Source organism: Bos mutus, chromosome 2 (genome assembly GCF_027580195.1).
Source record: "Bos mutus isolate GX-2022 chromosome 2, NWIPB_WYAK_1.1, whole genome shotgun sequence".
NCBI lineage: Eukaryota > Metazoa > Chordata > Mammalia > Artiodactyla > Bovidae > Bos > Bos mutus.
In genome coordinates this window covers 73975243-74002740 of record NC_091618.1, presented here as the reverse complement: position 1 = coordinate 74002740, position 27498 = coordinate 73975243, and the positions used below count along the sequence as shown (strand labels likewise).

At 37.7% G+C, this 27498-nt stretch overlaps 1 protein-coding gene across 3 annotated transcripts in view; it reads left to right on the top strand.

Annotated features, from left to right (window-relative positions):
* ZRANB3 (zinc finger RANBP2-type containing 3) overlaps positions 1–27498 on the top strand; it is a 301075-nt gene that overhangs the window by 30860 nt on the left and 242717 nt on the right. For 2 of the 3 annotated variants that reach the window (XM_070389710.1, XM_070389696.1), the window contains exon 2: positions 209–376. In XM_070389710.1, coding sequence (XP_070245811.1) covers positions 216–376 — 161 coding nt within the window. In that variant the 5' untranslated portion in view covers positions 209–215. Of the gene's footprint in view, positions 1–208; positions 377–27498 lie in introns of those variants that run through there. The other variant, XM_070389716.1, reaches the window with a different exon arrangement.

The window sequence follows — 27498 nt, the reverse complement described above, 5'->3', positions numbered from 1 at the left end:
TGGAACAAGTAATTGCTTTTGAATTCAGTGCTTTGTATTTTCTTAATTGCTTATTCTGAGAACATGATTTAACCAGTTTATATCTGGTATATCAAGACTACTAATAAGTACTTTACTATTATTATTTATCTTTAATTTTCTAATACACTTAGTAATATCTATTTCCTTCACCCCTTCCCTTGTGATTTTTGTTTTGTTTTGTTTTTAGGATCATCATGTCCAGAGGTCATAACATAAAAAAGTCTCTTACACCTCACATTTCTTGTTCGACAAGTGAATCTTATAAACAGCTGGATTTTTTGCCTGACAAACTAAGAGCAAAGCTACTTCCTTTCCAGAAAGATGGCATCACTTTTGCCCTGAGAAGAGATGGCAGGTAAGTACTTTTTTCAAGACATGGTAAAATGATAAATCTGTCATGTGTGTGTGTATGTGTGTGTGTATAATTTTTTCATTGTTGTTCAGTAGCGAAGAGTCAGATGTGACTGAGCGACTAAACAACAATGAAAAAAATTTTTTGTGTATACACAGTCTGTCTTCCCATTGATTTTTTTTTTTTTTTTTTTTTTTTACTGGATCATGAAATAATAGCTAGATCCTGAATAAGTAGAAACAAAAGCTTTAGAGGACATTTTTGGGTTAACTGGGAAAACTTCAACTGGACTCTTAGAGTGATGTTATCAAATTATAGATACAGTGATAGTGTTATAGTTGAACAGAATAATGTTTTTGTTCCTGAGAAATGCATGATAAAGAATCTGGGGATAAAGAATCCTGCTATCTAAAGCCTATCTTCTACATTTTCCCAAAAAGGAAAGGCGTGTATTTGTTTAGAGAAACTCTGAGGGGTCAGCCAAAATATTAACACTGTGAACATTTGAGTGGTATTATAGTGTGTTCATCATATTACTCTTTTTCACTTTTACATGAGAAAAAAGTCCAAAAAACAGAAATGGATGTATTTTTCATGCCTTAATAAATCATCTGTCTTTTATCTGTATCTGATTTTATTTTTCTCTTTGTCTTTGGAGTACTACAGTTGCACTATAATTTATTCTATATGATTTGCTTTTTATTTATCCTGGTTGGTATTTTACATTTTTAATGTGGGATTTGTGTCATGTTGATTCTGGGAAATTTTCAGTCTTCAAATATCAATTCTTACTCATTCTCTTCAGTATCTTCTTCTGCTACTCCAGTTAGACTTATACTTGACCTTTTCTCTTTGTCCTATGCTTCCATTAATGTCTCATTATCTGTGTTACATTATGGTTGTTTTTAAAAATCTCTCATATATATGACTGAACTGTTCTAATCTATTTACTCACATATTCAGTTTTTAAAGAACTTTTTAAATGATGAATAAAGTATATGGAAAAGCATGTGCAGATCATAAACATACAACTTGAAGATACCCATTCACCAAAATCACAAAGTAGAACATTACCCGCATCCCAGAAACCTTCCTTTTGCCCTCTCACAATCCCTACTGGCTGCCTCCTTTCCAAATGTAATCACCATCCTGACTTATTATGCCACACATTACTTTTACATGTTCAACTGTATTATTGTAATCATCCAATGGACATAAGTTTGGGTAAACTCCGGGGGTTGGCTATGGACGGGGAGGCCTGGAGTGCTGCAGTCAATGAGGTTGCAGAGTCGGACATGACTGAGCAACTGAACTGGACTGAATCATCAATTTGTACTCTTTTGTGTCTGACTTTTCTCATTCACCATCACTGCAAGATCCTTCAGTATTGTTGCATGTAGTTGTAATTGGTTCATTCCCATTGCTATATAAAATTCCATTGGGTAAATATACCATAATTTATTTATTCATTGTACTGTTGATGAGCACTTGGGTTGTTTCTAGTTTGAGGCTTTTAAAGATAACAGTGCTGTGAACATTCTTAGACTATTGGTAAAAATATATACACATTTTTATTGTGCATATACCAAGAAGAGGAATCATTGGGTTATAAATATGCATATATTCCACTAAGTAGATGCCACCTGTGTTAATCTGTCAGTACTATCAAAATGAAGTATTGACTGGGGCTGGGGGATGGTTAAACAACTGAAACTTACTATTTTCACAGTTCTTGAGTCTAGAATTCCAAAATCAAGATGTTGGCAGAGTTGATTGCTTCTCAGAACTGTGAGAGGAAGATCTGTTCAGGTCTCTCTTCTTGGCTTTGTGTTGGCTGTCTTCTTCCAATGTCTTTTCACATCATCTTCCTTCTATTTGTGTCAAAAATTTCCCATCTTATAAAGACATCAGTTGTAATTGGATTCAGGCCCACCTTAAATGACCGGATTACATAGGCAGTGACTCTGTTTCCAAATCAGTTCACATTTTGGGGGACTGGGTGCTAAGACTTCAACATATGAATTTTGGGGTTACAGTTCAACCCATAACTTGACCATACATTTTTCAAAGTGGTTTTACCGATTTATACTTGTGTCCCCAGTGTGTAAGAGTTCCATTTGTACCACCAATACCTCGTTTTGCTTACCTGTAATTTCATTTTAGGTTCTTGTAGGAATATAGTGATATCCACTGAATTTTCATGTACATTTTTCTGATGGTAAACGAAGCTTGACAGCTTTTCATAATGCTTATTAGCCGTTTGGATATCCTCTTCTGTTAAGTGCTTGTTCGTGTCTTATCCATTTTTCTACTGGGTTATCTGCCTGCCTTTTTCTTACCGTTTTGTAGAGACTTATCAGATTATATTCTGGATGAGTCTTTTGTCAGGTATCTGTGTTGCAAATGATTTTTCTCAGGCTATGGCTTGCCTTTACACTCTCTTAATGATGCCTTGATAAGCAGACATTCTCAAATTTAATTTCCTGTTAAATATTCTTTACTGGTATTGTGTTTTATGGCTGACACTTTTTGTGTCCTATTTAAGAAATCTTTGTCTACTATAAGGTTGTGAAGATACTTTCCTGTGTTTTCGTCTAAAAACTTCTTTGTCTTACGTTTTTACATTTAGAATGACAATCTACTTGGTTTTTTTGTTGGTTTGCTTGGCTGCTTGACTTGCGGGAGCTTCAATCCCTGGACCAGGGATTGAAGCCAGGCCCTGGGCAATGAAAGCTCGGAGCCCCAATCACTGGACTGCCAGGGAATTCCCTGCAGTCTACTTGGAATTGATTTTTATATATGGTGTAAGGCAGTGGCCCCAACCTTTTTTGGCACCAGGGACCAGTGTCATGGAGGACAGTTTTTCCACAGAACATAGTGGTAGGGGAAGGGAATGATTTGGGGATGATTCAAGAGCTCTGCATTTGTTGTGCACTTTATTTCTATTATTATTACATCAACTCCACATCAGATCATATAGGCATTAAATCCCAGAGGTTGGGGACCCTAGGTGTAAGGTAGAGGTGATGGTGGATTAATAGGTCATTTATTTATTTAATTTTTTATATATGAACATAAAATTGCACTATCACAATTTATTAAAAAGACCAGCTTTCCCCCACTGCACTAGAGTGTCACATTTGTTATAAATCAAGTAATTCTATGTGTATCTCTCTATTATAAGTGCTGTTGAATAGAACTTTCTGCCATGATGGAAATGTTAGTATATGTACTATTCAATTTAATAGCTGGCTGCTGAGATGTTGAAATATGGCAAGTGCTCAAAAGGACTGAATTTTTTATTTTAACTAATTTTAATTTATTTAAATAGCTACATATGTTTAGTGGCTACCATATGGGACTGTGTAGGTGTAGATTCTTTTTTCTGTTTGAACGATTGCCAATCTTCATGACAGTACCATACTTCTTAATTACTATAACTTTATAATAGATATTTTAGTATAAGTTTTTCAACCCTGTTCTTTTTTCAAAATTGCTTTTTCTATTGTTGACTTTCTGCATTGCCCTTAAATTCTACAACTCATTATTCAGTTTTCACAAAAAAGTTGCTAGGATCATGAATAGGATTGTTTTGCATATATAGGTCAGTTTGCAGAGATTTGATATCTTTACAATAGAGAGTATTTTAATCCATGAATGTGAATTATTCTTCCATCTCTTCCATCTGTTTACTTTCACCTCAATTATTATATCATCTTCCCCTTATTTAATTTCTGTTTCAATAAAGTATTTTGAGTTCTTTTGTTCATTGTTGTGTTATTGTTTATTGGCTACACTATGCACGGCTTCTGGGATTTTAGTTTCCGGGTGAGGGGTCAAACTTCATGACCGTGAGAGCATGGCGTCCTAACCACTGGACTGTCAGGGAAGTCCCTTGATAAAATTTTATAGTTTTCAGTATATAATTTTTCACATATATCATTAAATTTATTCCTAGGTACTTAATATTTTTGGTGCTGCTATAAATTATCTTTTCCCCCTAGGTGTTTAATATTTTTGGTGCTGTTATAAGTTGTCTTTCTCCTCCCCTTGCTGTTCTTGTTTTTTCTTTGCTCAGCTCTCCAAAATTTGACTATGATGTGCCTATGTGTGGTTTTCTTTGCATTTATGCTTCTTAATCTGTGGACTGATGTCATTCATTAGCTCTGCATAATTCTCAGTTATTATCTCTTCAACTACTATTTTTGCTCCTTCTTAATACTCCTTGAAAGTGAAAAGTGAAAGTGAAGTCACTCAGTTGTGTCCCACTCTTTGTAACCCCATGGACTGTAGCCTACCAGGGTCCTCTGTCCATGGGATTTTCCAGCCAAGAAAACTGGAGTGGGTTGCCATTTCCTTCTCCATGCCTCCAGTTATATCCACTGGACCTTTTCTCAGTGTCTCACATATCTCTTATTGCATTTTTTTGTATTTTCTTACCTTAAGTTTCTCTGCTTCAGTTGGATATTTTTGTTTAGCCATAGTTTTGTTAACTTTTGTTATGTTTCACTGTTAAGTTAATCTATTGATTTCTCTTAAGGAAGAGACATCACTGAAAGTACTGGCAACCAAAACCCATGCAGTATGTCTAAAACAAGGAAGCTGAATTTATTACTTGCTAAGCAAGGAAGACTTAGACTTCTTAGACTTCTTTTGCTTCTTAGACTGGCTGTCTAAACAAAGCGAGAAGTTGGTATTGTATCTGGTTTGGGGGAAGTCTGTAGGCTTTTAAAAAGCAGGATTATTTAAGAACTTGCTGAATTTCAGAGTATAGTTTATAGAGATTAGCTGACTAATGTCAAAGAACAGTCAGTCCTTTCCTTTCTTGAAATTGAAGAATAGGAGCATTTTGTTTTCTGTTCCTAATGTCAGATAGTATATCCAATTTCTGTCTGCCTGGTATGTTGTTGCTATCCCTTTTCTTGCCATGTTTTAATTCCATCTCTTATTTCTGTAAATATCTAGAACAGACTTACATTATCTGAAGTCCTTTGGAGGCTCATTTTGCCTTTCGTTGTTATTGTTGTTTGTGATAGCTTATTTGCTAGTTGAAAAAATTTTTAAATAATCAGGTAATCTTAATTTCTGGAAACTTTAAGAAACCTAAATGGTGGGTAAATTCTTTTAGGGAGAATTGACAAAGTTAAATATTTGGTTTAGCATTTTCCAGGTCACATGGGCAGCATCTAATTCATTTTTAGGTAGGCTGATGATTATAAGTTTTGATCATTGATTTTCTCCCCATGCCAAGCCTTACGTCTCCTTAATGGCTTTTAAAATTATTTAGGTATAATTAAATTTAATAAAATGCACAGGTTTTAAATATACAGTTCAGTGGATGCTGCTGTGTATATATGCTATGTATGTATATATATATACATATGTATATATACGTATGTATGTATACCTCTCTTTTCAGACATGTCAGTCAGCACATAAAATACTTCCATTTTCCAGAATAGGTTGCTTTTTAGTCAACACCTTCCCCCTGAGTTAGACAACCAGTGATCTGATTTCTGTTACCAGAATGTACTTTTTTTATAGTTACTTGATGCTCTCTTTTAATTTTTTTTAACATTTTATTTTGAAGTAATTTTAATTTATAGAAAAGTTATTCTGAAAAGTATAGAAATAACTTTCATATACCTTTTACCTAGTTTAATTATAAACATTTTGCACTTAAGTTTTACTTTTTTACTTCTCTCTCCCTTTCCCTTTCTCTCTCTACATACATGGGTTTATTTATTTATTTTTTTTCTGAATCACTTGAAAGTAGGTTGCATATATCATGATCCTTTAACATGGAATATTTCAGTGTAGTATGTATTTTTTAAGTGCACAGATATTCTCTAACATAGCCACAGTACATTTATCAAATTCAAGAAATTTAAGTTCTATATAATTCTTTAATCTACATGGGGAAGTGTGCATGCATGTGTGCGTGCTTAGTCATTCAGTCATGTCTAACTCTTTGCAACCCTTTGGACTGTAGCCCTCCAGGCTCCTCTGTCCATTAGATTTATCAGGCAAGAATACTGGAGTGAGTTGCCATACCCTCCTCCAGGGGATCTTCCTGACCCGGTGATTGAACCTGCATTTCCTGTGTCCACTGCACTGCAGGCAGATTCTTTACCTGCTAAGCCATTTGGGGAAGTCCTTAATCTACACATCAGTTGTCACTGGTTCTAGTAATATCCTTATGGCATTGTTTTTCTTTTAGCACAAGATCCAGTCCCAGATCAATTTTTGCATTTAATGATCTCTTTCCTTTAATGTAGGACATTTCCACAGCCTTTCATGACACTAGTGTTTTGTTTTGTTTAAGAATATGCGTGCTAAGTTGCTTCAGTCGTGTCTGACTTTGTGTGACAGTGTAGACTGGCCTGCCAGGCTCTTCTGTCCATGGGATTCTCCAGGCAAGAATACTGGAGTGGGTTGCCATCCCCTCCTCCAGGGGATCTTCCTGACCCAAGGATCGAACCGGCATCTGTTACATCTCCTGCATTGACAGGTGGATTCTTTACCACTAGTGCTACCCGGGAGAAGGCAATGACACCCCACTCCAGTACTCTTGCCTGGAAAATCCCATGGATGGAGGAGCCTGGTAGGCTGCAGTCCATGGGGTCGCTAGGAGTTGGACATGACTGAGCGACTTCGCTTTCACTTTCATGCATTGGAGAAGGAAATGGCAACCCACTCCAGTGTTCTTGCCTGGAGAATCCCAGCGACGGGGGAGCCTGGTGGCCTGTCGTCTATGGGGTCGCACAGAGTCGGACACGACTGAAGCGACTTAGCAGCAGCAGCAGCAGTGCTACCCGGGAAGCCCCCTTTTAAGAATATAGGGCTGTTTATTTTATAGAATGTTTCAATTTCTTTTAATATTTTCTCATGACAGGATTTAGATTAGTCCTGTCTGGATTAGTATGTGAGATCAAGGTCCTGTCCTTGTCAGGATATTGCTTCTGTAGACACACTGTATCTGTCAACCCCTCACTGGTAGTATTAATTTTGATTGCTAGTCAGTGCTGTAGTTTCTCTATATATTGTTATTATTTTCCCCTCTCTCAGTTGTTGCCTATTTAGCAAACAGCTAACAAGAAATGTTAAGACATACAAATATATTTCTTATTCATTTTTTCCTCTTGGATTTAATATCCATAGATAATCGTTGCTCAAAATAATTTTTGCCATATAGTTGTTAAAATGTTGATTTATCGACTGGCATTTGGCACTAAGGAAGAGCCCTCCCTCTGCCCAACAACTTCTTTCTCTCTGTCTCTGCTGTATTCATCCCTCCTCAAAATGGGACCATGGAATACTATATACATTGAATGGGTTCTAATCCCTTTCAGTACCATAGCTTACATTTCTTTCTTTTGGAACTTGTTTTGAGTGGAATACAGTTTATATGTATCTGACTTCTCTTGTTCAACATGTTTTTGAGATTCATATACATTCTTTTGATCTATGAGTGTTAGGTATTTATTAACTTAATGATGGACATGTGTGTTGCTTCTAATTTAGGAGTCATAATAAAGATGGTAGGTATTAACATTGCTACAAGTCCTTTTTTGGACATGCATTCAATTCTCTTGCTTGGTTTTAGGGTTGGTGTCTGTTTAACTTTGTAGGAAAACTGCCAAACTGCCCAACTTTTTTCCTAACCCATCAGCAATATATGAGAGTTCTTTATGCTTGAAGTCTTTGCTAACATTTGATGTTGTCAGCTTATATCATTTTAGCTACTCACAATTAATAGATCTTCAAGAAGAAGCTCATTGTATTTTAATTTGTGTCTTCCTAATGGCTAATGATGTTGACATCTTTCCCTGTGCTTATTTGCTGTCTATCTCTCTACATGAGATAGATAAATCTTATACTAATGCTTTACCTGTGTTTTACTTTTATCACTGATTTGAAGGAGTTCTTTTCATATTCTGCATAAATGACCTTTGTCAGATATGTGAGTTATGAGTCTTTTCTCCTAGTCTGTACCTTGCCTTTTATTTTACTTTTTGGCTGTGCTGCACAGCATGTGGAATCTTAGTTCCCCAACCAGGGATCAAAGCCACGCCCCCTGCAGTGGAAGCATGGTCTTAATCACTGGACCTCCAGGGAAGTCCTCTACCCATGCCTTTTAATTTCCTTCCAAATATCCCTTGATAAATAGAAGTTTTTAATTTTGATAAAATCCAATTTATCCAGTTCTTATACTGTAGTGGTTTTTTAAAATTAATTTTTATTGGAATATAGTTGATTGATTTACAGTGTTGTGTTTCTGCTGTACAGCAAAGTGATTCCATTATATGCGTGTGTGTCTGTGTGTGTGTGTGAGTTGCTTGGTTGTGTCTGACTCTTTGCAACCTCATGGATTGTAGCCCACCAGGTTCCTCTGTCCATGGAATTTTTCAGGCAAGATGACTGGAGTGTGTAGCCATTCCTTTCTCTAGGGGTTCACAACCCATGGGTCAAACCCAGTTTCCTTCATTGCAGGCAGATTCTTTACCATCTGAGCCACCATAGGAGATCATATCTGTGGGGCAAGAAAAGACTTACTGCTGAAAACGTAAAAAGCACTACAATAAATCTACCTATAGCACAGGGTACTCCACTCAATACACTGTAATGACCACCTATATGGGAAAAGAATCTAAAAAGAGTGGATAGATATATTACATATTAAAAAAGCAGAGTTCCCTGTGCTATACAATAGGTTTATTGTAGTGCTTTTTATGTTGTCAGCAATAAGTCTTTTCTTACCCCAAGATCACAGATATGGTCTCCTGTGTTTTGTACTGAAAGCTTTATAGTTTTTGCTTTTGTGTTTTGATATATTTTTCACCTCAAATTAATTTTTTTATATGGGGTGAGATGAGAGTTCTAGGTTCAGATTTCTTTCACTCTGATATCCAGTTATTCAGCACCGTTTGTAGAAAAGTCTCTATATATTCTTTTCCATAAATTACCTTTGTGCCCTTGTGGCAAAGCAATTGACCAAACATGTATAAATCTACTTACTTCCCAACTGGTTTCCTTTTGCTTATAACTCTGTCTCTATTGTCACCCCTTCCCCATTTTCACTTATGTTGTAGCTTTCTTAGGCTCACGTTTTGTTTAGGATCCTCACTTCCACTGTTCACTGTGTATATATCTATTGCTCTGCTTGACTATTAAGTCTTCAGGTTCCCTGTTGGTGGTGTCTGCAGGCTCCTTCAATGTGGCCTGTAGCCTTATCACTAACTTGTTACTCTGAGTTTGACTTTCTCTCTTGTTTCTGGTCATTGTAAAGTTTTTTTTACTTTTCTTCAGGCCAGCTCTACATTTTATAATAAAATATAGAATTTTATCTAGTTATTATTTTTCAGTTCAGTCACTCAGTCATGTCCAGGTCTTTGCCATCCCATGGACTGCAGCATGCCAGGCTTCCCTGTCCATTGCCAACTCCCAGAGCTTGCTCAAACTCATGTCCATCGAGTTGGTAATGCCATCCAACCATCTCATTCTCTGTCATCTGCTTCTCCTCCTGCCTTCTGTCTTTTCCAGGATCAGGGTCTTTTCCAATGGGTCAGTTCTTCACATCAGGTGGCCAAAGTATTGGAGTTTGAGCTTCAGCATCAGTCCTTCAAGTGAATATTCAGGACTGATTTCCTTTAGGATGGACTGGTTTGATCTCCTTGCAGTTGAAGGGACTCTCAAGAGTTTTCTCCAACACCACAATTCAAAAGCGTCAATTCTCCTGCACTCAGCTCTCTTTATAGTCCAACTCTCACATCCATACATGACTACTGGAAAAACCATTGCTTTGACTAGATGGACCTTTGTTGACAAAGTAATGTCTCTGCTTTTTAATATGCTGTAGGAGAAGGCAATGGCACCCCACTCCAGTACTCTTGCTTGGAAAATCCCATGGACAGAGGAGCCTGGTAGGCTGCAATCCATGGGGTTGCTAAGAGTCGGACACAACTGAGTGACTTCACTTTCACTTTTCACTTTCATGCATTGGAGAAGGAAATGACAGCCCACTCCAGTGTTCTTGCCTGGAGAATCCCAGGGACGGGGGAGCCTGGTGGGCTGGCGTCTATGGGGTCGCACAGAGTCGGACACGACTGAAGTGACTTAGCATAGCATAGGTTGGTTATGGCTTTTCTTCCAAGGAACAAGAGCCTTTTAATTTCATGGCTGCAGTCACCATCTGCAGTGATTTTGGAGCCCCCCAAAATAGTCTCACTGTTTCCACTGTTTCCCCATCTATTTACCATGAAGTGATAGGACTGGATGCCATGATCTTAGTTTTCTGAATGTTGAGTTTTAAGCCAGCTTTTTCACTCGCCTCTTTCACTTTCATCAAAAGGCTCTTTAGTTCTTCTTCACTTTCTGCCATAAGGGTGGTGTCATTTGCATATCTGAGATTATTGATATTTCTCCCTGCAATCTTGATTCCAGCTTGTGCTTCTTCCATCCTGGCATTTCTCATGATGTACACTGAATTACTATTTTTAGGTGTTTGAAAAGGAAAGCGTTTTTAGAATATCTAAACCACAATAGTACTGGGAGCATAAATCTTAATCTTACTGTTAAATCTTCATTTGGTATTATACTCTTTATCATTATAAAATATCTGTATTATAAAATTAGTTAATTCTTTCATTTTATACTCTAAATTTGACAATCTTCCCTGGTGGCTCAGATGGTAAAGCATCTGCCTGCTATACGGGAGACCCAGGTTCGATCCCTGGGTCGGGAAGATCCCCTGGAGAAAGAAATGGCAACCCACTCCAGTATTATTGCCTGGAAAATTCCATGGATGGAGGAGCCTGGTAGGCTACAGTCCATGGGATCGCAAAGAGTCGGACATGATTGAGTGACTTCACTTCACTTTATACTCTAAATTTAATCCCAACAACTGTGGGATTATCCACAGTTGTGTGATTATCCAACAACTGTGTAATATCCCAACAACTATTTCTTTAATTTTAATTAAATTTAAAAAATTTATTTTATTGAAGTACAGTTCATTTACAATGCTGTATTAATTTCTGCTATGTGTGCATGTATGCTAAGTTACTAGTCATGTCCGACTCTTTGCAACCCCATGGATTGTAACTGGCCAGGCTCCTCTGTCCATGGAATTCTCCAGGCAAGTATACTGGAGTGGGTTACCATTCCCCTCTCCAGGGGATCTTCCCAACCCAGGGATGACACCTGTGTCTCCTGCATTGCAGGTGGATTCCTTACCTCTGAGCCACCAGAGAAGCTCTATTTCTTTCAGACCATACATTTTTTTTTTTTTTTAGCATACTTTTTAACTATCTTTCTATTTTCACCATTTTTGAGACACTTCTTTAGATGAATTTTTAAGTCTTAGATTTCACTTTGTGAATCAGTTGTCTTTTTTCTTAAGAATTATTAAGCTCACTTTCATTCATTGACTTTAGAGCTATGTTTGCTCTTAATTCTGTCATCATAGTATTTGTTATCATTTCTATTCCTAAAAATATGTTACTATACAATCTTTGTGTGAGCTAATAAACATGTGATTTACATTTTCTTCCTGTTTAGAATGAGTTTTTAGTTATTCAAAAGGTATAGAGTTTGAATTCACTGGTAATATGTATAACTATAGCTTATATTACTTGGATCTCTATTTTATTAGACAACATTTTCTAATTCCCAGTGTAGTGATAGTTGATGTAGTTCATTTTTCTCCCTTTCTACCGTCTTTCTCAGCATATATCATAGTAATTGGTTATTTTTCTTGATGTCACCTTTGGATTTTAAAAAATACTTATAATTTATTCCTACTATATACTTAGATTATTTTCCTTTCCAACTTTAAATGAGGTTTGCCTTTTTCCTCTCTTACCTCTTGATAGGTATGTAATTTCTGTGTTGTTGTTGTCTATAGCTGTTACTTTCTCTTCTATATGCAGATTATTAAAACACTAAGTAATTTCATTGCTTCCCTTCTCTTGTTTCTGTATAGTATTCTTTGGTTGAAGTTAACTTTTTAAAAATTTTTAGAAGAGCTCATGGGAAACCAGTTTCCTAGGTTCTTACATTTTAAAAATGTCTTTACACAGAGTTTATCCTAAATGACAAATTGGCTGGGTAAGAAATTCCTCAGTCTCACTTTCTTTTCTGGCTGATGTTCTAGGCATTCCTTCACTGTTTGCTGTAGATATTCTGGGTTTTTTTTCTCCTTAGAGATGATTGATTTTTTTTTGGTCTCACTACCCTTTTGGCCGTCTAGTACTGGAATATGTCTTAGTGTTGATGCTTCTATGTCTTTTTCCTGGATGTGCTATATTATTTTAATCTCTAGTTTACATTTTTTTTTTCATTTCTGGAAAATTTACTTGAATTATATGGAGAACAGTTTTTCAATTCTTTCACTTTTTAAAATTAAACCACCAGGTATGCTTATGTTTGTTGATTCATCTTGGCTTATCATCTTTATCATTTGTATTTTCTGTCATTTTCTTTCATAATTTATTTTTTTCTCTAAAAACTTTTTTGGTCTGTTCATTCCCTTTGAAAATTTTCTTTCAATCATGTCCTGTGTGTACTTTATTTTTTAGCAGTGCCTGTTTTTATTTCTGCTTCCATTTGGTCTTCATTTCAGTGGTGTTTATTTTTCTTTTAGTTCTCTGACCTGTCAATTCATCTTTAATTTCGTTTTTTTTTTTTTTTGCTATAGCTTCATTAAATTTCTGTATCTCTGCTTTATTTGTCTTGTGTCATCAGTTCAGTTCAGTTCAGTCGCTCAGTCATGTCCGACTCTTTGCGACCCCATGAATCGCAGCACGCCAGGCCTCCCTGTCCATCACCAACTCCCGGAGTTCACTCAGACTCATGTCCACCGAATCAGTGATGCCATCCAGCCATTTCATCCTCTGTCGTCCCCTTCTCCTCCTGCCCCCAATCCCTCCTAGCATCAGGGTCTTTTCCAATGAGTCAACTCTTCGCATGAGGTGGCCAAAGTACTGGAGTTTCAGCTTTAGCATCATTCCTTCCAAAGAAATCCCAGGGCTGATCTCCTTCAGAATGGACTGGTTGGATCTCCTTGCAGTCCAAGGGACTCTCAAGAGTCTTCTCCAACACCACAATTCAAAAGTATCAATTCTTTGGTGCTCAGCTTTCTTCACAGTCTTGTGTCACAGAGGTAATTAAAATTTAAATTTATAGCTAACTATTTAACTATGATTTTCATCTGCTTCATGGGTATTTTTTTTCATGTGTGTTTTTCCTTTTGATTTCTATTTTTCTTTCTTCTTTATATTTGTAACATTGATTTAAAAAAAAATAACTATTCATCATTCAATGAGGAAAATTTTTCTTAAGCCTACTATTTGCAAAAGATCACCTCAGAGAGGCTTATTGTTCTAAACTAATACCATTCTCTTTATGACACTATTTCTACAAAAAATATTATTTTATTTTTATTGATGTATGGTTGATTTACAATATTGTGTTTTAGGTACATAGCATAATGGTCTAGTGTATTTGCAGATTGTATTCCATTATAAGTTATTATAAGATAATGAGTATAATTCCCTGTGCTATATAGTATATCCTTGTTGCTTATCTCATTAGTATATAGTAGTTTTTATCTATTAATCTCATATCCCTAATTTGTCCCTCTCGACCTTTCTCTCTCCCCTTTGGTCACTACAGATTTGTTTTTCACAGATTGGTATTTATGAGTCCATTTTGTATATACAGTACATTCATTTGTGTTATTTTTTTACATATAAGTAATATATAGCATTTGTCTTTCTCTTTCTGGCTCATTTCACTGAGCATAATATTCTCTAGATCCATCCACATTGCTGCAAATGGTAGTATTTCATCCTTCTCTATGGCTGAGTAATACTCCATTATGAGAGTATGCTTGTGTGTGTGTAATGTATCACATCTTCTGTTTTTTTATTTTATGTTCTGGTTGCCCTGGGACTTTGTTGCGGCATGTGGACTTCCTCTAGTTGCAGCAAGTGGGCGCTACTCTTTAGTTACAGTGCACAGGCATCTCACTGAAGTGGCTTTTCTTGTGGAGCACAGGCTTCAGTAGTTGTGACACTTGGGCCCAGTAGTTGTGGCATGCAGGCGTAGTTGCTTCACGGCACATGGGATCGTCCCAGACAAGGGTTCAAATCCATGTCCCCTGCACTGACAGGTGGATTTTTAACCACTGGACCAACAGGGAAGTTCCATGTGTCACATTTTCTTAATCCAGTTGTCTACCGATGGGCACTTGAGTTGCTTCTGTGTCTTTGGCTGTTGTAAATATTGCTGCTGTGATCATTGGGGTACATGTATCTTTTCTGTGGAATTTGTGGATCATATGGTAGTTCTATTTTTAGTTTTTTTAAGGCAACTCCATATTGTTTTCCATAGTGACATAGTTACATTCCCACCAGCAGTATAAGAGGCTTCCCTTTTCTCCACATTGCTCTCCAACACTTGTTTCTTACAGACTTTTTTTATTGTTAATATTTATTAATTTATTTGTCTGTGCTGGGTCTTAGTGGCAGCAGACAGGATCTTCCATCTTCTTCATGATATGTGGGATCTTCAGCTGTAGCCTGCGAGATCGAGCTCCCTGACCAGAGATAAAACCCAGGACTGCTGCATTGGAGTTTGGAGTCTTAGCTGCTGGACCATTAGAGAGTCCCCTGTTTGTAGACTTTTTGATGATAGTCGTCAAAAAGTGTGTGTGAGGTATGAGGTGAAGACCTAATTTGGGTTTTGATCTCTGTTTCTCTAATAATTACTGGTGCTGAACATATTTTCGTGTGCCTGTAAACCATCTGCATGTCTTCTTTGGGAAAATGTCTATTCAAATTTTCTGGGAGTTTTTTGTTTGGATTGTTTGGTTTTTTGATATTGAGTTGTATGAGCTGTTTGTATGTTTTGGATATTAACCCTTTGTCATATGCATCATTTGCAAATATTTTATCCCTTTTCATAGGTTATCTTTTCGTTTTGTCAATGGTTTCCTTTGCCGTGAAAAAGCTTTTAAGTTTAATTAGGTCCTTTTTGCTTTTTTTTGCTTTTATTTATTTTGCCTTAGGAGACTGGTCCAAGAAACTATTTCTATGATTAATGTCAAAGACTGGTTTGCCTCTTTTCTCTTCTAGGAGTTTTATGGTTTCATGTTTATGACATTACTTTTATATGTAACATTTCTTTTGGTTGTATTACCTGAGCAGAAGAAATCCACATGGCAGGGAAACTAATGATGTAGAGATTCTCAGTCTTCTCCTAGCTTCTCTCTACTTCTCCCATTTGGGGTTTCATCATTGAGCCTCGCCTCCCCTGCTTCTCCTTGCAGCCAGACTGGACCCAGGGATATTCTGGCTGCCAGTCTGTCTAGCCGGTTGTGTTGATTTAAAGAAGGGATTCTTGACCTGGTAATGCAAGTGTTCTCCTCACCTTGGAAATTCATCCTACTCTTTTGTTTCCCTGAGATGTGAAGCCAGAATGTTTTTTCTAGATATACTCCTTTAGATCTTGTTGGGCACTGGTGGTAAAGAACCCACCTGCCAATACAGGAGATATAAGAGACAAGGGTTTGATCCCTGGGTCAGGAAGATCCCTTGGAGGAGGAAATGGTAACCCACTCCAGTATTCTTGCCTGGGAAATACCATGAACAGAGGAGCGTGGAAGGCTACAGTTCTTGGGGTTGCAAAGAGTCAGACACAACTAAAGAACTTAGCACAGTTATCTTTGTTTTGCCTAGTGTTCAAATTGATTAATAACCATGTGTTAAATTTTTGAATCTGTGCTCCACTGAACTCAGTGTTATATACATTGCTTAAGTAATTATTAAGTGATTTATATATATATATGTATTTCTGTCTGGTTAAGAATGTATATACATGGTTAAAAATAATTGACAAACACATTTTTAAATATATTTTAGTTTTGGCTGTACTAAGTCTTTGTTGCCACATGTGGGCTTCCTCTAGTTGTAGAGAGTGGGGCTCCTGTCTAGCTGTGGTGCTCGGGGCTTCTTATTGTAGTGGCTTCTCTTGTTACAGAGTACAGTCTAGGGTGCATGGGCTTTAGTAGTTGTGGCAGTTGGTCTCAGTCGTTGTGGTGCATGGGCTTAGTTATTTCATAGCATGTGAGATCTTTCCTCACCAGGAATCAAACCTTTGTGCCCTGCATTGGCAAGTGGATGCTTAACCACTGCACCAGCAGGGAAGCCCCACAAAATTATTAATATATGAAATTTTGGACTTCCCTGGTGGTCAGTGGTGGCCAAAACATAAATAAATTTCTAGTATATACTTGAATAGTAAGATTTGCTATAAATGTCATTTACTTATTCACATCTGATGAGATGTAAGACATCTGTCACTGAATGAATTATTAGGCTTAGCATTGTACACCATCATTGGTACCTTCATAATTAGTTAATACTCTTTGTATAGATGGTGTTCTGAAATAAACTGCGTTTCATTTCTTCTGGAAATTCTGGAGAGCAAGTTGTTCTAATTATTTGTCTGCATGGCGGAAGAGAAAACTTTGTGTTATTTAAGGCTTTTACTAAAAGTATAAGAAATGATTTTGTAGTCATTTGTAGTCTTTAAAAGTATCACTTGACAGTGTAATTTCTTTCATTGTTTTCTTTGCTAAAGTTGAAGAGTTTTTTGTTATATTACCCGTTTAGATATACTGCTTTTGTAGTGTTATAATCCCTTCTTCTTTGGCTGAATATAGATGGAATTTTTGCATCAGTGAACAAAAATACTGAAACACCTGGTGGTTATACTATAAGAAGTTTCTTTGTTAAATTATTTTAATATTAGGGTATATCACCATGCCTATCATCTCAATATGATAAGTAGGTGAAAGTTTGAATGAACTTTGAAGAATGGGTATAAAATGCTGAAGAAAAAAGTAACAAAAATTTACCTATTATTTTCATACAACCAGAGTCATCTAATTCATGAGAATTGAAATTTTGACCTTCTAAATAGTATTAATTTGAGTTGTAGAATAACTTCATTCATTGTTTTGCTCCCTCCCCAAACAATGAGGGCTCTATAACAATACCTATAGAGAAACTTGACTATGTTAAAAAGCATTATGACCCAACACAATAGTGTAAAGCATTTATCCTTTTTTCCTTCTCAAAGGGATCTTCCCAACACAGGGACTGAACCCACATCTCCTTTGTCTCCTACACTGCAGGCAGATTCTTTACCACTGAGCCATCAGAGAAGCCCAATTATCTTTCAATGAAAAATAAATACATTTAAAAAAAGCATTACCTGTGGTGGATTCATTTTGATATTTGGCAAAATTAATACAATTATGTAAAGTTTAAAAATAAAAAAAAAAAAAAAAAAGCATTATTGTTGCATACATCAACAGGTATACATTTTTGCATAAGCAGAAATAAACAAATGAGACTACATTAAAGTAAAAAGCTTTTATACAGCAAAGGAAACAATCAACAAAATGAAAAAGCAACTTACCAAGTGGGAATAAATTTTTACAAATCATATATCAGATATGGGTTAGTACCCCCAAAATATTAGGAATTCATTGTTGTTATTCAGTCGCTCAGTCACGTCTGACTCTGCAACCCATGGACTGCAGCACAACAGGCTTCCCTATCCTTCACCATCTCCTGGAGCTTGCTCGAACTCAGGTCCATTTGAGTCAGTGATGCCATCCAGCCATTTCATCCTCTGTCATCCCCTTCTCCTCCTGCCTTGAATCTTTCCCAGCATCAAGGTCTTTTCTAATGAGTCAGCCCTTCGCATGAGGTGGCCAGAGTATTGGAGCTTCAACTTCAGCATCACTCCTTCCAATGAATATTCAGAATTGATTTCCTTTAGGATTGACTAGTTGGATCTCCTTGCAGCCCAAGGGACTCTCAAGAGTCTTCTCCAACACCACAATTCAAAAGCATTAATTCTTCAGTGCTCAACTTTCTTTATCATGCAACTCTCACATCCATACATGACTACTGGAAAAACCATTGCTTTAAGTAGATGGACCTTTGTTGTCAATATAATGTCTCTGCTTTTGAATACGCTATCTAGATTGGTCATAACTTTTCTTCCAAGGAGCAAGCGTCTTTTAATTTCATGGCTGCAATCACCATCTGCAGTGATTTTGGAGCCCAAGAAAATAAAGTCTGTCACCATTTCCTTTGTTTCCCCATCTATTTGCTTTGAAGTTATGGGACCAGATGCCATGATCTTTGTTTTTTGAATGCTATTTTAAGCCAGCTTTTTCACTCTCCTCTTTCACCTTCATCAAGAGGCTCTTTAGTTCCTTGTTTCTTTCTGCTATAAGAGTGGTGTCATCTGCATATCTGAGGTTATTGATATTTCTCCCTGCAATCTTGATTCCAGCTTGTGCTTCATCTAGCCCTGCATTTCCAATGATGTACATTCATACAACTCAAAAAATAAATAATCCCATTAAAAAAAGTAGTCAAAGGACCCAAATAGACATTTTTCTGAAGACATACAGATAGAGAACAAGTACATGGAAAGATGCTCAGCATCACCAGTCATTCAGTTCAGTTCAGTTCAGTCGCTTAGTCGTGTCCGACTCTTTGCGACCCCATGAATTGTAGCACGCCGGGCTTCCCTGTCCATCACCAACTCCCGGAGTTCACTGAGACTCACGTCCATCGAGTCAGTGATGCCATCCAGCCATCTCATCCTCTGTCATCCCCTTCTCCTCCTGCCCCCAATCCCTCCCAGCATCAGAGTCTTTTCTAATGAGTCAACTCTTCGCATGAGGTGGCCAAAGTACTGGAGTTTCAGCCTTAGCATCATTCCTTCCAAAGTAATCCCAGGGCTGATCTCCTTCAGGATGGACTGGTTGGATCTCCTTGCAGTCCAAGGGACTCTCAAGAGTCTTCTCCAACACCACAGTTCAAAAGCATCAATTCTTCAGCGCTCAGCTTTCTTCACAGTCTAACTCTCACATCCATACATGACCACTGGAAAAACCATAGCTATGACTAGACAGACCTGTGTTGGCAAAGTAATGTCTCTGCTTTTGAATATGCTATCTAGGTTGGTCATAACTTTTCTTCCAAGGAGTAAGCGTCTTTTAATTTCATGGCTGCAGTGATTTTGGAGCCCCCAAAAATGAAGTCTGACACTGCTTCCACCAGTCATTAGGGAAATACAAATGTAAAATCTCAATAAGCCATCACTTTCTACCTTTAGGAAGGGTTTTATTAAAAAGACAATACATAACAAGTGTTGGTGACAATATGGAGAAAAGGAAATCCTAGTCCACTGTTCGTGGGAATATAAATAGCTATAGCCATTGTGGAAAACAGTATGGAATTTCCTAAGAAAATTAAAAATAGAACTGCCATGTGATCCAGCAGTCCCACTTCTTGGAATATATCTGAAGGAAATGAAATCACTACCTGGAACAGATATTTGTGACCCCATGTTCATTTCAACATTATTCACAGTAGCCAAGATGTATAAACAACCTAGGTGTCTGTTAATAGATAAATGGGTAAAGTTGTAATAATGGGTGTTGCTGGTGAAAGGGTACAAGGTTTCAGTTGTAAGATGAATAAATTCTGGAATCTAGTGTATAGCATGGTGTCTACAGTTAGCAGTACTACACTGTATGTTTGAAAATTGCTAAGAGAATGAATCTTAAGATTCTTTACCAATTGAGCCACCAGGGTAGTCCCAGTATTCTCAGCACAGATACAAAAATGGTAACTGTATATGATGATAGATATGTTAACTAACCTTATGGTAATCATTTCAAAATATATGTATATATCAGATCATCACATCATACATATGTATATGTGTATATATACACACACATACCTGGGAAGTGCAATAAGGCTGTACTACTTCACTGGTAAATTTAGCATGAAAAGGAATTTTACTCAAATGGTTCAATTTAAGAGGTTTTAATGAGGGGACTCATAGGAGTTGTGGTAAGGTTAAAGAGCCACCAATATGTTTGAGCCCCTAAGAAACCAGCAATAAATTGTTAGCAGCCAGTCATGCTCACTCCCATGTCTGAGAATACAAAGGGAGAAGATAGTATTATGGGAGCTCAGTGAGCACTGAAGCTAAGGGGGATGGGGCACAGGCAGAACCTGATGTTCTGGAGGGACCCAGTCATTTCTAGACTTTCTGTTCTTGACTTTCTAGACTTAACTGTTCCCATTATCTCCAACTGGTACCCCCATAGGCAAAACTCTGTGTGAACCCACCCATAATCAGTGCAACTTTGGACTTTGGAGTACTCCTGGAAAAGTTGTATAGAGTATAATATTTTGATCTCTATTTACCTTTTGCCTCTAAAGTTCCATTTTGGGTAACTTTCATGTTACATATACATATCCATTCATCCATCTCTCTCTCTTTCTCTCTCTCATTCTGTGCATGTGCACACACACTTCATAGCAAGTAAAGTGAAAATTAACACTAAATTTCAAATCACTAATTAAAAACAGTGATTTATTCTCAGTGGTAAAGAATCTGCATGTAGTGCAGGAGATGTAGGAGACACAGGTTTTGATCCTGGGATTGGAAAAATCTCCTGGAGGAGGCAGTGTCAACCCACTCCAGTATTCTTGCCTGGAGAATCCCTTGGACAGGGGAGCCTGGTGGGCGACAGAGGATCCCTAAGAGTCAGAGGCTACTAAGCGACTGAGCATGCACACATGCACATGATGGTAAGAGTTTAAAACAATAAAAGAAATGTAAGTTATTGGGACAATGAAGGCTAAGTATTTGTTGGATTTTCAGGTTCTCTCTCAGTTGAGTTTTGTAACACAGTTACCCTAAGTTTTGTATTGGGTTAGCCAAAAAGTTCATTCAGGGTTTTCTGTTATGGGAAACCAATATTAGAAAGTTTATAAGGTGCAGTACTGTACTTTATTTTATCCAAAGATTACATTATGGGAATTTTCAAATGTATTAAAAAACGGAGAGAGTATTTTAAGGAACTTACATGTAGTTATTTGGAGAAGGCAATGGCACCCCACTCCAGTACTTTTGCCTAGAATATCCCATGGACGGAGGAGCCTGGTAGGCTGCAGTCCATGGGGTCGCTAAGGGTCGGACACGACTGAGTGACTTCACTTTCACTTTTCACTTTCATGCATTGGAGAAGGAAATGGCAACCCACTCCAGTGTTCTTGCCTGGAGGATCCCAGGGATGGCGGGGCCTGGTGGGCTGCCGTCTATGGGGTTGCACAGAGTCGGACACGACTGAAGCGACTTAGCAGCAGCAGCAACATGTAGTTATTACCCAGTTTTAATAATTAGGAACATTTTGCCAGGTATTGATTGTTCTGTTCTGCCTTCTATACCTACAAATATACTTTTCTTTTTCTGGAGTATTTTAAAGAAACTATTTATATAATATATATAAAAGATATTGTACTATAATGTTTTATAATATAAGATGTTGTATTGTACCCATAAAAACTTCAGTTTAATTTCTAACAAATAAGGACTTAAAAAAGACATTGTCTTTATCACATCTAATAACTTAAAGGTAATTAATTCCTCATTACAGATATTCCTTGACTTTCGATGGTTAAGTTTATGTTTTCAATTTTACGATGGTGTGAAGATTTTATCTGATTTTTTATCTTGTCTGAGGCTAGTGATATGCTGTACCATACTCTCCTGCAATGCTGGGCTCTGACTATTGCTGCTGCAGCTCCTGAAAGTGAAAGTGAAAGTTGCTAAGTCTGTCCAACTCATTGCGACCCCATGGACTATACACATACAGTCCATGGAATTCTCCAGGCCAGAATACTGGAGTGGGTAGCCTTTCCCTTCTCCAGGGGATCTTCCTAACCCAGGGTTCAAACCCAGGTCTCCCACATTGCAGGCGGATTCTTTACCAGTTGAGCTATGCAGCTCCTAATCAGCCACATAATCACAGGGGTACTCAACTGATGCACTTCCAACCACCTGTACCTATACACCCTCCTGTTTTCAGTAGGGTATTCAATAAATTGTGTGAGATATCGAGTACTTTATCATAAATTAGGCTTTGTGTTAACTGATTTTGCTGCAATAAAGGCTAACGTGTGTTCTGAACATGTTTAATTTTGTAGCTTAGGTGTTTCAAATGCATTTTCAACTTATTTGAGATGAGTTTATTGAGATTGAATTCCAGCAATATAAGTTGAGGAAGTTCTGTATATATATATATCCTTCCCCACTTATCATAAAATTTCTTTGTACTGTTGGCTTGTTTTGAATTGTTTTTAGACAAGGGCCATATACTGCACTTGGTTGACTCTTTTATTTTTTTTAACTTTTTATTTTATGTTGGGGTGTATCTGATTAACAATGCTGTGATGGTTTCAGGTGCACAGCAGAGGGACTCAGCCATACATTCACATGTATCCATTTTCTCCCCCAAACTCCCTTCCCATCCAGGCTGCCACATGGTTCTTTCACTTTTAGATCAACAAATCATAGGAATATTATAGTGTTTTCATTTGTATACTTGCATTATTAACCTTTTAAATTTTTCCTTGGTTGACCTTCAGTTTATTTTTAATATAAGAAATTCTATGATGAATTTAAATATTCACCAGCACTTTTGTATTTTTTTATGAATCCTCAAAATAACCTAATGGAATAAAGTAATACTTTAATGGCTGCTTTTCCAAAAATTATTTCTGTAGTGCCTACTATGATCCTGCGCATTTAGTAGCACTGGAGTGGAGCAGAAGCAGCATATTCTTTGGTCATAGCTGGGCTCATGGTCAGTCTATTACACCCATTCTACCATTATGATAATGGGTATATTCTTAAAATTCTTTGAAGTTGGGGATGATAATATGAAGCCCAGTTCAAAAGAGGTACTCAAAAATATTTGATTTAATGATCATGAATTACTTATTTAAATATGCATGAGTAGATGAGTTATCTCTGGAAGCCTCAGGCTTTCAGAAGGACTGTGGACAGAAAAGTAGATGGAGGGCCAGAAGAGCATACTCTACCAGTGAAGGCACAGTAAGTGAGATCCCAAAATTAAGTGAACACTCCATGTTTAAGTATAGACGCAAAGGATAGGCCTGATTAGTCTGTTGTACAGAGAGGAACAGGGAATTTTTATCAGTAACAAATCTTTTTTTACTGAAAAACTAGACTTGTGAAAATAGTGACAAAAATGAGAAGTATGTTACGTTGATCAGTGTTACTGTTTTGGACTTCAGTTAAAACTGGTCACTGAGAGAGTAACTGATTGATTTCAGTCTTCTCCATGAGGAGAAACCACCAAACGAAGTGCAAAGTAAAACAGCCCTTTGGTTTGCAGAAGAAAAATGCCACCATTTCTATTTGCTCATGAAGGCAGAGGCAGATGGCCAATTTTCTTCTGTAACCTGGTGTGTGAATGGAGGGTGTGGGTGGTGTATATTTGGATCCTCTTGAGTTGCATCTCAGTTCTGGATCTGTGATACCTTGCATATATATATATATTCATCCCCTTTCCCACCTCCCTTTTTTTTAAGACTTCTATCTTAAAACAAGTAATGTCTGAGATTTAGTTGGTTAACTTTCTGTTTATCATGGTAACTGAACTATATAGAAACCAAACCACAGGTATTGTTGAAAATAATTCAGCATCCATTTTCTTGTAAGAGGAAATTCAGGGCTAAACTTAGGTTGTGTTAAATATGTGTCAAGGCTATATATTGTCACCCTGCTTATTTAACTTATATGGAGAGTACATCAAGCAAAATGCTGGGCTGGATGAAGCACAAACTTGGAATCAAGATTGCTGGGAAAAATATCAATAACCTCAGATACACAGATGACATCACCCTTATGGCAGAAAGCGAAGAAGAACTAAAGAGCCTCTTGATGAAAGTGAAAGAGGAGAGGGAAAAAGTTGGCTCAAAACTCAACATTCAGAAAACTAAGATCATTGCTTCATGGCAAATAGATGGGGAAACAATAGAAACAGTGACAGACTTTTTCTTGTGCTCCAGAATCACTGCAGACGGTGACCAAGACGCTTGCTCCTTGGAAGAAAAGTTATGACCAATCTAGACAGCATATTACAAAGCAGAGACATTACTTTGCCAACAAAGGTCCGTCTAGTCAAAGATATGATTTTTCTAGTAGTCATGTATCGATGTGAGAGTTGGACTATGAAGAAAGCTCAGTGCCAATGAATTGATGCTTTTGAACTGTGGTGTTGGAGAAGACTCTTGAGAGTCCTTTGGACTGCAAGGAGATCCAACCAGTCCATCCTAAAGGAAATCAGTCCTGAATACTCACTGGAAGGACTGATGCTCTGAAGCTGAAACTCCAATACTCTGGCCACGTGATGCAAAGAACTGACTCAATGGAGAAGACCCTGATGCTGGGAAAGATTGAAGGAAGGAGGAGAAGGGGACCACAGAGGATGAGATGGTTGAATGGCATCACTAACACGATGGACATGAGTTTGAGTAGGCTCTGGGAGTTGGTGATGGACAGGGAAGCCTGGCGTGCTGCAGTCCATGGGGTCACAAAGTCAGACATGACTGAGTAACTCTACTGAACTGAAGTATGTGGCAGAATCCAAAGGATTCATTTTTACTCAAACTGGAAGGAAATTGTTCTTGATTTGTTCCTGTACGTACATTTGTCTATGGGTAAAGTAAGATTCCTTTTTGAAAGGATGTGGTTTTGTATTGGGAGATCTGGAGCTGAGAAAGTGCTATCTACTGCTCTGGGTCACACTGCCACCTGGGGGCTAATAAAAGTCTGCCATGGGTTATAGTCAGAGCCAGAAATCTTTGATACTGACCTTGGTTCTTTTAAGACACATACCAAAACACTATTATCTGTATGTAGGCATGAAAATAATGCTGTTGGTTTACCTAGTGATGTGATATGATATAATGTTATGTAATGAAAACATTTAAAAATTGAATGTGGTACTTCCATATTACCTTTTTTGCTGTCTTAGACTTTCCCCCTGTGTTTGGGGATATTACTATCTTGAGACGAAGTTAATGTAGTTTTCCTGGATCCTTTTATATGTATTCTGCTGCTTAGTACTTATTAACAGTATTTTATGCATACTGGTCATCAGTTCAGTTCAGTCACTCAGTCGTGTCCGACTCTTTGCGACCCCATGAATCACAGCATGCCAGGCAGGCCTCTCTGTCCATCACCATCTCCTGGAGTTCATTCAAACTCACGTCCATCGATTCTGTGATGCCATCCAGCCATCTCATCCTCTGTCGTCCCCTTCACCTCCTGCCCCCAATACCTCTCAGCATCAGAGTCTTTTCCAATGAGTCAACTCTTCGCATGAGGTGGTCAAAGTACTGGAGTTTCAGCTTTAGCATCATTCCTTCCAAGGAACACCCAGGGCTGATCTCCTTCAGAATGGACTGGTTGGATCTCGTTGCAGTCCAAGGGACTCAAGAGTCTTCTCCAACACCACAGTTCAAAAGCATCAATTCTTCGGCACTCAGCTTTCTTCACAGTCCAACTCTCACATCCATACATGACCACTGGAAAAACCATAGCCTTGACTGCTGCTGCTACTGCTGCTAAGTTGTGTCAGTCGTGTCCGACTCTGTGCGACCCCATAGGCGGCAGCCCACCAGGCTCCCTCATCCCTGGGATTCTCCAGGCAAGAACATTGGAGTGGGTTGCCATTTCCTTCTCCAATACCTAAAAGTGAAAAGGGAAAGTGAAGTCGCTCAGTCGTGTCCGACTCTTCGTGACCCCATGGACTGTAGCCCACCAGGCTCCTCTGTCCATGGGATTTTCCAGGCAAGAGTACTGGAGTGGGGTGCCATTGCCTTCTCCTAAACGGACCTTTGTTGGCAAAGTAATGTCTCTGCTTTTCAATATGCTATCTAGGTTGGTCATAACTTTTCTTCCAAGGAGTAAGCATCTTTTAATTTCATGGCTGCAGTCACCATCTGCAGTGATTTTGGAGCCCAAAAAGATAAAGTCTGACGCTGTTTCCACTGTTGCCCCATCTATTTCCCATGAAGTGATGGGACCAGGTGCCATGATCTTTGTTTTCTGAATGTTGCGCTTTAAGCCAACTTTTTCACTCTCCTCTTTCACTTTCATCAGGAGGCTTTTTAGTTCCTCTTCACTTTCTGCCATAAGGGTGGTGTCATCTGCCTATCTGAGGTTATTGATATTTCTCCGGGCAATCTTGATTCCAGCTTGTGTTTCATCCAGCCCAGCGTTTCTCATGATGTACTCTGCATATAAGGTAAATAAGCAGGGTGACAATATACAGCCTTGATACTGGTCATAGTTTCCAATTTGTACCACAAAATGGATTAGTCAATGAATGTCCTTTTCTGAGCCCAAATATTTTGAGCATATATAAACATTTTTATAATGTTGATATGAATGCAGTTGTTTATTTTAGATGTTTTTCTGAAAGATGATTTTTTTAATATAGTGCCATTGGATTATTTGATATTTTAAAATGTATTACTGAAGAATGAAAACTGTATTATTGCACTTAGATGGAGTACCTAGAATAGTCAAATTCATAGAGAAAGAAAGTAGAAGAAGAATTGCCAGGAGTTGGTGAAAGGAGGGAGAGAATAGGGAGTTATTGTTTAATGGGCACAGAGTTCCAGTTTTGGATGATGAAAAAGTTCAGGTAATGGTTACACAACAATGTGACTGTGCTTAATGCCACTGAATTATACACTTAATGGTTAACATGGTTAACATGGTAAATTTGAAGTTTTATATGTTTTACCACAATCACAAATGTATTACTGTGTACTAGTGTTGAATGCTTCCCTTTCTTAGGGCATAGGAATGAGTAGGTACATGAACTTAATTTTGAAAAGCACATGTTAGGTGCCAGAAACTTTACATGTATAAGTCTAGAATCCTATGAGGTATTTACTTTTTACTAATTTTCTTCTACCTATTAAGAAACTAAAACTTGGATAAGTTTGTTTGTAACAAATTTATGAACAGTGCACTGTTTAGCTCTCAGGATGATTTATCTGAAGTACAATACTTACAGGGCTTCCCAGGTGGCACAGTGGTAAATAATCTGCCTGCCAATGCGGAAGATAAAAGAGACACAGGTTCAGTCCCTGGGTCGTGAAGATCCCCTGGAGGAGGGCATGGCTACACAT